The sequence below is a fragment of the Mirounga leonina genome, unplaced genomic scaffold, assembly GCF_011800145.1.
Source record: "Mirounga leonina isolate KUSES-001 unplaced genomic scaffold, KU_Mleo_1.0 Mir_53, whole genome shotgun sequence".
In the NCBI taxonomy this organism is placed as follows: domain Eukaryota; kingdom Metazoa; phylum Chordata; class Mammalia; order Carnivora; family Phocidae; genus Mirounga; species Mirounga leonina.
This window is the reverse complement of record NW_023270807.1, coordinates 84,880,341-84,897,051: the sequence shown is the minus strand read 5'-3', so window position 1 is coordinate 84,897,051 and position 16,711 is coordinate 84,880,341. Positions and strand designations below refer to the sequence as shown.

At 39.7% G+C, this 16,711-nt stretch overlaps 1 protein-coding gene, 1 long non-coding RNA gene and 1 other non-coding gene across 3 annotated transcripts in view; 2 read left to right on the top strand and 1 right to left on the bottom strand.

Moving 5' to 3' along the window:
* MOXD1 (monooxygenase DBH like 1) overlaps window positions 1-16,711 on the top strand; it is an 84,874-nt gene that overhangs the window by 51,184 nt on the left and 16,979 nt on the right. Inside the window, exons 5-8 of the mRNA XM_034990668.1 lie at window positions 12,034-12,213; window positions 12,498-12,600; window positions 14,153-14,319; window positions 15,412-15,603. Of these exons, the coding sequence (XP_034846559.1) occupies window positions 12,034-12,213; window positions 12,498-12,600; window positions 14,153-14,319; window positions 15,412-15,603 (642 nt within the window). The remainder of the gene's footprint in view (window positions 1-12,033; window positions 12,214-12,497; window positions 12,601-14,152; window positions 14,320-15,411; window positions 15,604-16,711) is intronic.
* LOC118000787 lies at window positions 1,174-15,520 on the bottom strand. Its single transcript, XR_004676558.1, has 3 exons — window positions 15,472-15,520; window positions 3,587-3,856; window positions 1,174-1,228 (listed from the first exon to the last, which is right to left on the bottom strand). It is a non-coding gene; the product is annotated as an uncharacterized LOC118000787 (long non-coding RNA).
* Window positions 1,568-1,675, top strand: LOC118001675. The gene has a single exon (XR_004676784.1). It is a non-coding gene; the product is annotated as a U6 spliceosomal RNA (small nuclear RNA).

Here is a 16,711-nt window from a genome sequence, read left to right as displayed (position 1 = left end):
GTAACTTGAAAAACATTTTGACGATGAGGAAGATAAATTAGGATGAGTCATACTGCTTCAGCATGTTCTAAATATTCACTGTTCTCATGAAAAAAATGTGGTTTTCAAACACATTATATAACTCAACTACTAATTACTTGGGGAACTTCTTTTTGTGTTTTTCAGAAGTCTGAATTAACAGAGCTTCTGACTTCATCCAGATCTGGGTAGTCATCTCAGTGTTCCTGGTCTAAAGAGGGGAAAGACAAAAAGTGGCTGAAGAAAACAATTGTCCTTGATAATAACAATTGTCCTAAATGAGTCCAGCATTGAACTCATTTTTATTTCAACTGAATGTTGCTTGGGTTTATTTTAAGCAAATCCCTTAGTCCAGAGAGTTATGTTTCAAGAGCTAAGCTTCATTTTGAGGTTTGTCCTTAACGTTGTGTGGTCCTCATCCTTAGGCTCTTTCCGCTTATGGTAGAAAAATAGCAGCCCAAACTCCTGAAGTAGCACTTTCTCTTTCATGCTTCTGATGGATAGCTCTTCTGTCAGCCACTATGTAAAAGTCCCTGTGATTTGACCAACTTAAGTTCATTTCAAGGATGGGATCACATCGATGGGTTTAGGCCCCTCAAGGGAAGTGGGAATCATTCTTAGCCAAATGGTGTGGCTAAAAAATTCAGGACCCTGGTAGAAAAGACCTGGTCTTCTAGCATGTTCATAATAATGACAATCATATTACAATATATAAAAGTGTCAAATCCATATGTTGTACACCTGAAATTTACACAGTGTTAGATGTCAAATATACTTCAATATAAATAAATAAGGAAATAATGGGGCAAGATTTAAACCCCCAACATTAGATTCAAACCCCCAACAATGGGGTCCAAAAAATGCTCTACCGTTATGCTGCATTGGGCTCTCAGATGCAGTCTCTTGAAACAAGGATTTATGTGCTTGTGACTGAGTAAGGAAGTGCCAGGAGAGAACACGAGGTGGGAGAGTAAGGCTAAGGATGGGAAAAGACCAAAAAAGGGTGTTACTGTATTGTACTTTGAGTGTTAACCTCACCCCATGGTCTTAGTCCACTTGGGGTGCTCTAACAGAATACTATAGCCTGGGTGGCTTATAAACAACAGAAACTTATTTCTCACAGCTCTGGAGTCCAAGATCAAGGTGCCAGCAGATTCGGTGTCTGGTGAGATCCACTTCCACATGGATGACCATCTTCTCATCTTGGGTCCTTACATGGTGAGAGGGGCAAGGGAACTCTTAGAGGAGCTAGGTGACCCCTAGTTTATTGAATATCTCTGTTAACTGAACGTTACTATTTGTTAAAATAGGGCTAACAGCTACCTTAGAGTTCATGAATAATCTATTAAAAATTCAAAGAACAATAGACACAAGAATGCTGTTACAAACTTTCTCAAAGGCAATTTTCTGCTTTGTTTGTGTTTATATTCTTGAGGTGTTTGGCAAAAGAGCCTAATTACTTCACATTCAGAAATCGATGACTGTAAATCATAATATTTTAAGTCTCTCAAGGGCATTTGCATATTCATCAAGTAAACCAGTCTTAATAGTGCTCGCTTCGGCAGCACATATATGAAAATCGGAATGATACAGAGCAGATGAGCATGGCCCCCCGCACAAGGATGACACGCAAATTCGTGAGGCGTTCACATTTTTCAACAATTTACTTTGGGCATAGAGGATTAACAGGAATGTAACTCATAAATCTATGGCCCCATTCTGGTATTTTGTCATGACATTTAAGGAAATACAGAAATAACAATGTCCTGACCAATCAAAACTCACATAGTTCTTCTTGAATAATACATTTTGCCTGCAATGTCAAGAATCGACAAAACTCCCAGTATTAATACAATACCAACAAAGCTGCCAATATCAAATTTTGAAACTATATATTTTCTTGAGAATTAATAGTTGCTGTCACTAGACGAAAACAAAACAAAACAAAAACATGCTTTTTAAATAACATTACAATAAGCTAAGACTCTGAATTTCTACATAAGAATGCTGAATGGAGGAGGAGAGAGTCTCTGGGTAGAAATGCTCCCCAGCCTGCCTTGTGTCCATGACCGCTGGCTCTCCTTCCTCCAGTGGATCCCTCCCGCCTCGCCCTGGGGCTTCAACCCCAGGATCTGAAGGTGTTTGTGGTGCTGGAGTTGGATCCTCTACCACAACCTCAGAGGCAGCACGATTTGGGGAATTTTTTTTCCCTTATTAGTCCTCCTAAGAGTTCATGCCTTAACAATAAGTCTGGGCAACACAGCTGTAATCTCGCAACCAGATCCAATCTGAGTAAACTGTTCTCACTGAAATTTCTCCTTTTGAATAAATTGGGAATTGAACCTGCTTTGGTGTTATCGCATCAAGAGCTCTTGAGACATTACAGTTGATTTCAAAACATAAAAATACACAGAAAAAAACCCAGAAAGTCCGCTCTTCTGATAAATGTAATCACTAGCTTTTAAGTTGAACTGCACTTTGAATAAGTTAAGAAAATTGTGAGGTTCAGAATTTATGGTTTCACGGGCATTCTATTTTGAACAAATGCAAAAAAAAAAGAAGAGCAATGACCCTGATACTGCACATGTAGATTTGAATACCATTTGAAAATATCTTTATGGCACAAACGAATGAAAACCAAACTTAGCCATTTGGTTTAGAAATCAGGTAGACTGATGCTGCCTAATTCTATTCTCTAATGAGGGCCCAGGAATTAAAGGCATGACGCATCTTCACACCACGTTGAAGGACAATTCCCTGGTAGGACACCTCACTTAGTCACAGTCATTATTCGGCCTGATTAAGTTGGACACTCATTTTCTACAGGAACAAGAATACCAGGATCTATACTACTAACTTATTTAATATGACATCATCATCTACATTTCTATTTTTACAGAATGGCACAATGACATACCTGTAGCATTTCACAACTATGTTCAGCATAGGTAGCATGGGTCAGTTCTGATACATACTTGTTATTTTTTTAAATTATTATTATGTTAATCACCATACATCATTAGTTTTTGATGTAGTGTTCCTTGATTCATTGTTTGTGCATAACACCCAGTGCTCCATGCAGAACGTGCCCTCTTTAATACCCATCACCAGGCTAACCCACCCCCCCACCCCCCTCCCCTCTAGAACCCTCAGTTTGTTTTTCAGAGGAAAGGAGGCAATTCTGAGACCTTCAGGCTTTCTAGGGTATTTACAGCTTCATTGGAGCATCTGTGCTCCTGCTGGGCAACCACACTGTTCTTTTTTTTTTTTTTTTAGTTTTTATTTTATTTTATTTATTATTTTTTTATTATTATGTTATGTTAATCACCATACATTACATCATTAGTTTTTGATGTAGTGTTCCATGATTCATTGTTTGCGTATAACACCCAGTGCTCCATTCAGTATGTGCCCTCTTTAATACCCATCACCAGGCTAACCCATCCCTCTACCCCCCTCCCCTCTAGGACCCTCAGTTTGTTTCTCAGAGTCCACAGTCTCTCATGGTTCGTCTCCCCCTCCGATTTCCCCCCCTTCATTCTTAAAAAAAAAAGAAGATGATACATACTTGTTATTGATGAAGCAGCAGATGTCACTAAACTGTTGAGGGTCGTGGTCATGGTCATCGTCAATGGCTTCTGGGGTATGTTTTGTGAAACTGAGGTGAGAGAAGTCCTTTTTGTTGAAACCCCCCGTGTTGCCATTTTAAATGTTGTTATGGGTGTCAAGATGGTGACTGTCCCAGTCCTTGAGACTGATGAACATGGAGTAGTTGACTGCTTTACCGTGTTGGTGGCATACTCATTTGTATGGCTGGAAGTCACAGAGGTGATGTTCCCTGGAAGAATATCAAAAAACGTTAAAACCAGAGCTATGACTTAGAGAATAATATCCCCCTTCCCTGGGACTTTCCTGGTCACACATAAACAAGTCTTAAAAAAAAAAAAAAAAAAACTCTCAAAATAAGCCAGGCTGAATACTAAATACCTATGTGGAATATATCAGGAATCAGTAAGCAAAGGAGAGAGACACTTGTGTGTTTTATAGGGGGTATTATATTTCTCATTTGCTTTTTGAGGACATTGATAGAAGGAACTTTGTTATTAATGTACCCAGATCCAATTAAGAACTATAAATAAAATGAAAGAGTAAAATTAAAACAAAATAGTTTTATGTAGCAAAAAGTTCCTAAGAGAAAAAAGAAGACAATTTCAGATACCGCATGTATAAATGCACACACAGAATTGATGAATTGATGATATATATTTACTTGTGTTTGATTCTTAATCAGGAATCTTGGTTGCGAACTTATACTAGTTTTGGAAATAGAAAGGAATTGACCCATGAAATAAGAGGAAAGACTGAACAAGTAAGCCAGAGAATGGCAGAGATGCAGCTGGGTTCAGGAACAACTTAAGTATTCAAACCCTGCTGAGACCATCTTGTCTTTGGAACTTTTTTGTGCACCAACTTTATTGGATCTCACTACACACTGACTTCTTTCACAGTGTTCAGCTTCCAGAAGGTATTAAGTTCTTTTTCATAGTTTTCAAGGCCCAGGGAAAGATTGATGGGTTGGGCGCCCATTCCTGAACTGGTCAATTATGGCTGACAGAGCATGGCCACACACATCTTAGTTTCCATAAGAAATCAGGACTGCAGAAGGGAGGTAAATTATTTCCCAGAAGTCTCCTCTCCCTTGGTTCTTCCCTTCATTCCTTCTCTTCATCTCTGTTCCACTTAACTATCACTTCCTGAGCTTTAGCTGCCCAGTCCATTCAAGCTGTGGCCCCTTGACATCACATCAGCAAGTCAGGTTGTGCTTTGAACTCTGACCTTTTTCAAAGTGGATTACCTGTGAGACAATAACACCATTTTCTTGCTCAATTTGGTTGTCTCTTTTAAGTTGAATATATTGTTATGCTAAAAGAGATCTCCCCATTAGGGATGAGGATAAGGAGGGCAAGACAGGTAGATACTATCTATTATCCTACCATAGTCCCATGAGCATATCAGCATGATTTTATAATCATCTGTCTACACCGCTAGCTCTGGCTGAAATGTTTTCATAGGCAGCATTGCATTATGAGCCAGCTGCCCTTTGGATTACCTCTGTCAGAGATGGTTTACTGGCTTTTCCGTGGACATCAGCCTGTGCCTGGGGTGGCTATATAAAGCACAGTGCCAGGAACAAGAATGGGCAGGAAGAAAAGTGATGGAGATTTACCAAGTTTCCAGCTCATTACACATTCCACCCATCACCTCTCTCCTTTTGTTTTAATTTTTAATTTGTTGAATTGCAAGTTGTTTTTGGAGAGCTATGTTCTACTCATGTTTCAACAAGCAACATCTTAAATGAGTAGACTTGGAAGAATAAGTATAGGAAAATTGCTCATAAGAGCTCTAATAACCTCCTGTTTTTCTCACACTGAGCTCAGTATCCTTGGACAAGTCAAGAAGGGAACGACCCCCACCCTCACCCCTATTCCCCCGCTCCTTTTTTACCCTCCAAAAGTAAAAACTAAAGTAAAATATACATATACTTAGCTTTAGATAATAAAACTTACTTAACATTTTCAAGAGCACTTGCATATTCATCAAGTAAAATAGCCTTAAGACTAAGTAACTATATGGAATTATTTAATCTCAATCATGTAAGAGGAAACAATGTATATTTGTAATAAATTTGTGTCTCAAACAAATGCAGGGACAATCATGACCTAGGTGTAAGTGTACAAATCTGTGAATTGTTAGTTTATGATAAAAAAATTGAGAGAGGAAGATGTATGAGTTTCCTAGGGATGCTCTGATAAGTGACCACAAGCCAGGTAGCTTGAAAGAGCAGAAATTTATTCTCTCACAGCTCTAGAGGCCAGAAGTCCAAAATCAAGGCATCAGCAGGGCCATCCAGGTTCCATCTGAAGGCTCTGGGGAAGAATTGTTCCTTGGCTGTTCCAGCTTCTGCTGGTCTCTGGTTTTCCCTGACTTGTAGCAGCTTGAGTCCAATCTCTGTGTCCATCTTCACATGATCAGCTTCTCTGTGTGTATGTCTGAGTCTGAATCTCCTTCTCCTTTCTCTTCTATAAAGACACTAGTCATTGGATTTAGGACCATCCTAAGCCAGTGTAACGTCATCTTTTTTTCTTTTTTTAAGATTTAATTTATTTATTTGACAGAGAGAGAGAGAGAGACAGTGAGAGAGAGAACACAAGCAGGGGGAGCGGGAGAGGGAGAAGCAGACTCCCCACTGAGCAGGGAGCCCGATGCGGGACTTGATCTTGATCCTAGGACCCTGGGATCATGACCTGAGCCAAAAGCCAGATGCTTAGCGATTGAGCCACCCAGGCACCCCCGCCCCCTGCCGCCTTTTTTTTCAGTGTAACTTCATCTTAACTAATAACATTTGCAAAGACCCTCTTTCCAAATAAGGGCACATTCTGAAGTACCAGGTGGACATGAATTTTGGAGGGACACTATTCAACCCAGTATAAGGGAATAAAGCAAAAAATATGTTTATTGTTATTGTTGAGGTAATTGGTATTTGAAGTTTGCAAAAGCATGTGGGTTCTTAAGTTTGCCAATGTTCAGTGGTTTTTTGGAGAAGTCTTTTTGGAACATAATCTGTTTCCCAATAGGTGTTTGTGAAAGACCATCAGGCAGGCACAGTTTTGTCAAGGACCCCAAACCTTTAATGACAGAAGATAATATACATTTCCACTAAGAGTTTCTTACCTCCTATTCTGATATAGTGCCTTGGTTCTATGTTCCAAGGAATTCTGACACACTTGGAAGTTTTTGTCTTATCCCTATCTCATTCTGTTCTAAACAACAAGGTCATATCAAGTAAGATTCTTTGGATCATTGCATTATTTTATGTAATTAAAATTTTTTCCTAATTGTATTGTGTCCAGCTCTGCCCTCATGCAGCTACGGAATGAATAAAAATTCTTTCCTCCCTTACCAAAATAATTGAGTCATTTACCGAGAGCTGATTAGGAGGTGTACATAGATTTTAAAATGTTTGTAATGGGAGCAAAGTGCTTTCATTTTCTGAAGCTTGTACCCTGCACTGAACAAGTTATACTCATCCATAGCCAAGGAACAGAACACAGCGCAAAATAAGGAAAGACTGATGCACGGAAGTACAACTGTGAATCCTGACTTTTGAGCTTTTATATGAATGGTTGTGAAAGTATCCTCAGTACTTCAGTACAAGTGGAGGATCAGAAGGGGAAGATTACAGGATTGATTCACAGTTGTGAGTGTCTGGGTCAATTGTGAGGGTTGGTTTCAAGGAGCCTCCTGGGAAAAAGTGACAGGTTGAGAGACTGGAGAGGTGTGAAAGAACCAACAGAGCAGGAAAGAGGGACAGAAAGAGAGTTTCAGAGGGAGCACAGTCCTGGGTGGTTATAAGTGCAGGGTGGGACAGTGGGATTGGGTTGCTGAAGTGGGATTGCAGGGTAGGTCACTGGTGTTGAGACAATCAAGAAATTAGGAGGCAATGAATTTGATGACTCAGTCTTGTTGATGGAAAGGCTTCATGGAAAATCTTCATTTCCATTCAATAAATAGTTATTAAGCAGTCTATGTGTGGCAGGGATTATGCTAGACATATTGACCTGGATAGAGGGTAAGAGAAGATGACGGGGTCATGAGAACAGTGTAATATTTGGGGCTTTTCAATTCCCAGTTTTATAGTCGATGTTAATTTCCACCTTGGTCTCGGCTATGATTAGCAGCTCTCTTTTTTTCTTGTTTTCTTTTTTACTCCTAAGTCCTCTCAAGGGTACCCCAAAGTTTCAGTTGCTTGAACTAACTGGAGACTGTTTTAGTCTTAAAAATCTTTCAGGTTGAAGGCTTCCCCCTCATCCCCATTCCATCTGTGATTTCTTCTCTAGATTGTTCCTTTGCTCTGCATGGGAGCTAACAGATAACCCACAGGTGCCAGGCCATCGTTGCCTGGCCTCTAATGCATATATGAAGGTGTTTGTAGGGAATTCCCATGTGTTCTGGTCTGCAAATCCCACCTGTGTACAAAAACACAGGAATAACAATATGTCATATAACATGGTTTAATATGTCATCAGGTGTTGGTATCCCTGCCACCCACTTCCGTATGCATTTTCTATTTCTTTTTATTTCTTTTTTTCTGCAGTCATATAGCCAGCCTAAAACAAAAATGAAATTAAATGTTTGTTCCAGTCTCAGAAGTACCCATTTATCCACATTTGTATACCTTATGTTGGCATGACCTTCTTTGACAATTTTTTTAAGCTTAATTTTTTTTTTAATAGAGGCAACTTTTGGCATTCCTATCTAGATTGTGATGATAATGTGACATCTCTGAAGTAACCAGAATAAGTCACCCTGTTTAAGTGCTGCTCTTTAGAAGCAGTGATTCACTACAACCTTATTTGTCTCCAAAATATTTTTAATATAAAAATTAAACGATTATTTCAAACGATGCAATGATGCGAAAGGAGGAGTCTTTCTTGCGTAGACCATTCCTGAATACACAAGAAAGGGTAGTGTTTAACGCTTGCATTCCACCTGCAAGAAGCCTGTATCATGGAGCACCTCTCTCTCCAGGCTCATACAGTGCTCGCCAGTCTCGGCCTCAGCCTTATTTGGGCTGAGGAAGAATGGCCCGGCAGGGGCTGCAGCTGCTTCCGAGGTTTGTGGAGCTGGTTGAGGAAGCAGCGGGAAATGAGCAGCAGTATTTTTCTGGGATTGGTAGCAGGGCACTGGATTCTCTATGCTCCGGAAGTGTGGCAGGAAGCTTTGTGGGGAATTCTGCTCTGTGTGGGGCATCGAGAGAGAGAGCCAGCCCCACTCCGGTCAAGATGCTCCCATTCCCTGGAACTTGTCCCCTGCACTGAATAGGTTATGCCTACCCATAGGAATATCCTCGGGTCTCACTTAATTATCCCACATGGTCATCTTAAAATTCCTTCTCCAGAAATGCTTCTGTTCTTCAAGGGTTTGAGAACCTGCGTTTTGTCTCTGATATTAGCGGCACCTTCATTCCGTAGTTATCCTCACTTCTCTTTCTTCGTTTGCACCTTCATCTCTCACATCCTTTCCGTTTTGCCGAGAGCTTTGCTTCTTCCAAGGCTTCATATTTCTCCTATGAACAGTGCTCAGGTTTGCATGCGGAAAGTTTCCTTGTTATCTTATGAATGTATTTTTTTCTTAGGAAAAACTTGCAGGCTCTCCCCTCGGTTTGTAATTACAACTTAATTCTCTTTGAAGACCTCACCAGGTTTTGAAGAAAGACCTTGTTATTTGCTCTCCTTAGGAAAGAACATATCAAAAGACCACCATCTGTCTCATCTCCCTAAGGGCCAATGGATGCTCGGACTGAGGGGGCAAGGGGGGCAAAGGGGGAAAGGGGGACAGGAGACCCCTCTCCCTCAGACGTAAGGCTCCCAGTCTTCATCCTCCCCCTCGCTGGCAGCAGCTTCCAGGGCCTGAAGCATCTCCCGCAATGATGTGTGGCAGCTGGGAGAGTACTGACTTTGGGGTCAGTCCAGCCTCATCTCAAATCCCCATCTACCATTTCCTGCCTATGGTACTTTGGGCTTGTTGCCTAATCCCCTGAGTCTTACTTCTCTCATCTGTAAAATGGAGTCAATAACATTAACCTGATAGATTGTTGTCAATATTAAATGAAATGACGAATCCAGTGGCTGACAGATAGTAGAGTAGGTGCTAAATAAAATACAGTTGTTATTATTACTGTTCCTAGAATGCATTAGTCGCTTAGAAGCTTGGTGTTGGTTTCAGCACTTACTGTATTTAAGAAAGAAATAAATAAACACTTGCTCCTAAAAGGTTCTTTCAAGAAGTTGAACGTGAAACTCCTTAAAGGCAGGCACCACCCAGCCTTAATAAATATATTCCCCATGCACACTTGTAGCTCGCCTCAATGAATGCCATTTGTTTCTGTAGCTGCCTTGGCAGCAGTCATCTCTCCTTTGCCCTAATGACTCCTTTCTGGGACCGACCCTGTGGAGCTCAGCACCACCTCCAGGTTCTGCCTGAACTGATAAGGCACTTTGTGAAAATGTCTCCTGTCCCTGTGTTCCTGTGGACATACTGTGCTCCGTCCCCCTTGGAGTGCTGAGGTGCCCACATAAGTGAAATCTCACAAGAAAGCTCAAACTGGATGTGGGAACTAAACTTTAATAGAAATCTTAGGTTACCCTTCTGTGTAATGTATTATGCAACCATGCTTAAATAATAACTGTCATTTTCAAGCAAAAGAGAAAATAGTTTCTGCCTTCGGGGTGCCCGGTCCTTTAGAGATGAGACAAGTGCAAACAAAGCCATGTGCAATGTCATTTCTGTGAATGTGATGTTAAAAATGTGCGTGTGGGTTAGCCCCGGCATGACTCACAATGCAACACAAAGGCAAGCTGGATTTGCAAAGTGGAAACCCCCTGGCTGCTTATTCAGATCTCTGCCTTCTACATACTGTTTCCCTGTGTGGCTGCTTCCATTTTCTGATTTAAAAAAAGAAAGAAAAGAAAACTATGTAGAAAATCAAAATGGAAAGCCTTAGGAGAGAATAGCTAAAAACACTTTATCTTTATATGCATGTCTAAAGCAGAGAACAAGCAAGGGTTTCAAAATGCATTTGCCTGCATTTGAGTAGTTAAGGATAAAGGCAGAGGTGTTGAACTCTAGGACAGGAAAAGTCTTGGAAATTTAGGGACACACCAGGACTTCTTTAGCAGATGTATGGAGGGTTCAAAGAATCCTGGAACCTTGTATTTAACTACGCTAAGTACTGCACTTCCTCGGCAGGTAAGGCACTTGGGGACCTGTGGATGCACTTAGCTCCTCCTGAGTTCCCGGGCTGAGGTGGGCAGGTGTTATGAAGGGAACTCCCAGGAGGGACAACAGAAGGAACACGCTCACATGCATTGTGCTGTCAGTGTTAGAACCAGCTTGACCGCTCATTCTCTTCCCTGGTTTCCACTTTCCCTCTCCTAATTTGAGCAGTGTTACAGGGGCACATCACTACAATGTGGTTTTCTCTCCCAAATTCTAATAGTAAGATTCTTATTAGAATTTGATTTTAGTCACTAAAATAAGAATATCCATTATTGAGCCCTACTTTGTGTCCAGCACTATGCTTAGCACCAGATAGAAAAATAGACAGTAGATAGAAAGATAGATAGATAGATAGATAGAAAGATAGATAGATAGATAGATAGATAGATGATAGATAATGGATAGATGATTGATAGATAATGGATAAATGATTGATAGATAGAAAGATAGGTAATAGATGAATGAGACATCATCTATCACCTTCAATAAGGATGGATAAAGATAATATTTTGAGGTGGAAGAGAGGGAGTCTGAGGGAGTTTGTGTCTATCTACAGCCTTGGTTTGTTTTTTTTTAATGTGGCGAAAAAAAAGAAAAGAAAAGAAAAAAGAGGGAAGGGAACAAAGGGCAAAGAAGCCTGGAAGAAAGCAGTCTGGAAACAGTTGCCACACAGAATGCTAAGAAAAACAAAAGTGAGTTCAAAACCCAAACAGATCAGCAAATCTTATGATTCCTGGAGGAAAGCATTATCTCATCTTTTTTTTTTTTTAAGATTTACTTATTTATTTGAGAGAGGGAGGGCGCATGAGTTGGGGGAGGGTCAGAGGAAAGCACATCCAGCAGATTCTGCCCACTGAGCGCGGAGCCCAAGGTGAGGCTTCATCTCACCACCCTGAGATCATGACCTGAGCTGAAACCAAGAGCTGGGCCCTCAGCCGACTGAGCCACCCAGGCGCCCCATGGGTTACCTCACCTTCGCTCTTGCCATCGTCACCATCATTATCTTTGTTACCTTCCCCAGAACAAATTGTTTTTGAGCCACATCATAACTTTGACACAGTTGAGAACATGATTCCTTTGCAAAACTGATCATCGTTTATGCTGCTTCCTGCTTACCGCAGGGCTTGTAGGGTGGTTTGCTTCATGGCATCCTCCCTCTCGTGTGTGCTTGTTCAGGTGGAGCCACTGATACAGAGAGGCCACGAGAGTCTGGTCCACCACATCCTACTCTACCAGTGCAGCAGCAGCTTTAACGACAGCGTCCTGGACTATGGCCACGAGTGCTACCACCCTAACATGCCCGATGCGTTCCTCACCTGCGAGACCGTCATTTTCGCCTGGGCCATTGGTGGAGAGGTGGGACCAACAATTACTGAGATGTGACACTATTCATGGATCATGTTTCTTTCCCTTCGGTTCTAATACTTAGAAGTAAAGCTCTATACATTATTTCTGATAGGAGAGTGACTTATTTTTCTTCCCATTGGAAGCAATTCTCTCCTTATGCCATTTTGTTATGTCCACTCTAGATTATGGAGTTCTAGAATGTTGAAATATCTTTGAGAATGGTTGGTTTTTGAGTGGAATAGAACTTTTAGGGACTTTCATAGGGCACGTCTCATGGAATTTGCCTTATTTAGGGTTTTTCCTATCCACCTCATGTTGGATTATCCCTTGGCACTCCGTTAGATCCTCGTTATGTGCTCCTGGAAGTCCATTATGACAATCCGACATATAAGGAGGGTGAGTTTATTCTTCATATATTTTACCTATGATTTTTAAAAGTTTTGTAAGTATCTTAACAGGGTTGAAATAAACTACCACCCAGTCTTAGAAGGAATTAACCTATACATTGTCATCCAAATTAGGGTACTTTTTAGAGCAAAAGAGGATACTGTTAAAAATTACTTTGAGGAGGGTATGTGCTTGGCGAGCGCTGTGTATTGTGTAAGACTGATGAATCACAGACCTGTACCCCTGAAACAAATAATACATTATATGTTAATAATAAAAAAATTACACCGAGGCAACAGTGATTAACCAGCACTGAACCAGGCAAAATGAGCGCACGTGGTCAATGTTCTTAAAAAAACAATTTGTATCCTGCTTTCCAAGAAGTAGGATAATAGATTTTTCTCCTTGTGATATAAGTTAGTTCCCCAAACCTGGTGCTTATGAAACATTTCCTAACTGTTCATATGAAATGCTACCATTCATCACACTAGAAAATATTATTTTTATGTGTACAGACACACTGTGTAATATGATATTGAAATGAAGAGGGTTTGTACTTATATTTGATTTGTGAATCTACTTTTCTAAACCCTCTTACGTAATAATCCAAAACCAAAAAGTTGAAAGATTCAATATGAAGTTCTCAACAGAAGTAACTCAAAGTCATTATTTTACACTGATGTGTGCAATTATTCAGCAAATACTGAGCACCAGCTCTGTCTCCGGTCTGTGCTTAATGATACAACGTGAATGAAAACACACCAAACCAGGTGGAAATTATAGCGTAGTGAGAAAGAGAAACAATAAAAATAATCACACCAATTAATATAAAATTGTGTATATGCCAATGGTTCCAAAGTGTCAATTTGGTAATCACAGGTAGGTAAGTCAACCCTGCAGAAAGGAGTCAATTAGTTTCGAAGTCAGTAGAACAGATTTATGAGGGGGTTGGGACTCTCCATCCTTATGATAACTGTCTCAGCAAGGAATGTGTCTTACTCATCTTTCATCCCCACATGCTTATTGTCATGCTTTCTAGTCACATAATAGATTATTAATATTTTTGTTGATTGAATAACTGTTCATTGAGTGATTAAAAAATTGGTGGCAAACTATAAAGAAAACTAATCATCAGTAGTTTATTCTATCAGCAGATGGTTTCTAGACCAAGGGGCTTCTACCTCTATGGAAATGTTAGTGAACTTTACCTGAAAACAATATAAAATAAAGCTTTTGTTGAGTTATTCTATATTCTGAGGAATGACTTTAGAATTTTCCTCTGGTCTATCTTTATGTTAGATCATTGTGGAATATATCAGCTAGACAACACAAACATTTCTCCTATGGTATACTGTGTAAGTCAAAAATGGTTGCAGACAATATGGTGACTTATGTTTTAATTGCTGTTTGTGAAACTGAATGTTGTCTTCCATTAATCTTTACTTGTAATTCTTTCCCTTGTGAGATTTTAAGGAAAATTAATAAATCCATTTCAACTGAATGTGGAGAACTTTTTTTTTAAGAACTCAAACTCATTTTTAATTATATGTTCTTATTCCAGGCTTAATAGATAATTCTGGACTGAGGTTATTTCATACGACAGATATAAGGAAGTATGATGCTGGGGTGATTGAGGCTGGCCTCTGGGTAAGCCTCTTCCACACCATCCCTCCAGGGATGCCTGAATTCCAGTCTGAGGGTCACTGCACTCTGGAATGCCTAGAAGAGGTATGTAGAACATAGAGTCTGTGAGCTACTAGTCATAGATTCATCAGTGCTCTTGGAAACTATGTTTGGAAAATCCCATGCTTGTTGTTATTAATCTTTTTCTTGTTGTCATGCTGTAAAGCCATTATTTATCATTGTGGCAACCCTTTGATTGCTTTTTTAAATCTTGAAGGCTGTAGGAGTAGAATTCTGGACAAGAATAACTTCCAGGATGTTTTCCTTCCTGACCTACTTCCTTTGTTTTTTTTTTCATATTTGACACTTTATCTTTTACAATTTCTACCTTGGTTCGTGTGGTCTGTTTTCCATTTCTCAACTTCACTTTTTAATCCAGATTTGTTTCTTCCATTATTCATTTTCATTTTTTTCTCCTTTTCTCTGCTTTATAGTTTCTGTCCTACGTAAACCAAAGAGCAAGAGTACCTAATATAAAAATGCATATTGAGTAAGGAAAACCATGTAAAGTATTTAATTATGGATACTTCCATTTACAGTTCTTTTTTCTTAAATAAATGTATTTCAACATGGATCATATTCTTTACAAATTATAAGCTATTATATTGTAGACAGATGGCAGACTGATGAAGTGGAAAGATTATGCCCTTTGAGTTATTTAGATCAGGATTCAAATTGCCATGACGTCATGTACTAGCTATAGGACCAAGGGCAATTCATGGAATTCCACTCTTCCACTTGGTTTTCTTATCTTGGAAAGTAGGAATCATTTCTCCTTTTAAGAGTTTCTATTTACAGGTTACTAACATACTGGAATCTTTTTGCCAAGAGCTTTGATTGACTCTTTACCTCCTTAAAGAAGGATAAAGAAAGATAACATTTAGAAGTGGTCTGGTAGGTCCTCAGTAAGCATTATTTCCCTTTCTTTTCTGCCTGCAAATGTTACTTCACAAAGATAACACTGCTAGGAATAAGTCATGAAAAATCCAAATTCAAAATGTTTGGCTGCTTAAGCATTCACTTAAATTGCTTTAGATTTTCTTCTCAGTTGTCCCTCCAACTCTCTTTTATGGTAAACTGTCTGAACATGTGCTTGTTTGGGCTAATTCTGTGTTCCTCTGTGTGCCCCGCCTGTAGGCTCTGGAAGCTGAAAAGCCAAGTGGAATCCATGTGTTTGCTGTTCTTCTCCATGCTCACCTGGCTGGCAGGGGCATCAGGCTCCGTCATTTTCGCAAAGGGGAGGAAATGAGATTACTGGCTTATGATGACGATTTTGACTTCAACTTCCAGGAGTTTCAGTATCTAAGGGAAGAACAAACAATCTTACCAGTATGAATGTTTTGTTCTTTTTCACTGAATCTTAGAAAAGTCAAGGCATCTATCTACTGTGATTTAGCAAGGTTTTCTACCAGTAAAGTGAACTGCTCATGGTATTCACATTCGTGAAGCCATCCACTGTGGGTGTTGCACAACCCAGATGGAATGTGTTTGATCTGGTTCCCAAAATCAAACTCACTTTTCTTACCATTCCCAGGGGCAACTCACGTTGTTGATTTAAAAAGAAAAGAAAAACTTGGGTTCTGAGTACCAAACACTACTCTTTTCTTTGCAAACCTTTGGGTTACAATTCTGGTAATACAAAAATCAGAGATTTTTTTTTTATACCAGAGAAGAATTTTGGGAAGCTCGATCTTGGTAAAAATGAAGATAAGGATAATTCTTTCATTTGACAAGGGTTTTGGACAGAGCTAACTATCCAGCTTGCAACAATACTTGGGGTTGTGGAAGGACAGTGTGGAAGGACAGTGTGTTGAGAACCTGATCCGTGGGCCTTCTGAGTAGTGGGCCAGGAGAGCAAATCTAGGGACCAGCACCCAGCACAAGCTGCCTCTGGTCCATGAATAGCCTGTCCATTGACCTGAGTGGTGAACCATAAACAAAATTATTTTCTGTGTATGCTGAATTGTTCAAAAGTTAGAAAACATTGGAACAATAACTATTACTTTGCTTCACAATTCTGTTGTGAGGAAATAAAGATGTGACTAAAGACCATTAAAGAAAATAATATAAATGAAGAGGGCATCACAATAACTAGTATTTGTGGGTAACATTTATGAAGTGTTTAATCTGCACTAAGAACTAGATGCATGTTATGTCGTTTAATCTGTTCACAAAGCTGTGCAAAATAACAGCTATTTTATATAATTATTTTTTAAATAAATAAATTGTGCCCAGGTAATTCTCTTCCTTACCTAAGGTCATGCAGCTAGAACATGGTGGAGTCTGACCTGAGAGAGCCTTATTTGTTTGTTTGCTTGTTTATTATACTGACAGTCTTAGAATTAAGTAGCTCAAGGTTCCCCTGGATCAAATTTCTTAATGAATCTACTCACATAGTAAATAAAACTATTGGCCTACAAACGTATTAGATAAATAA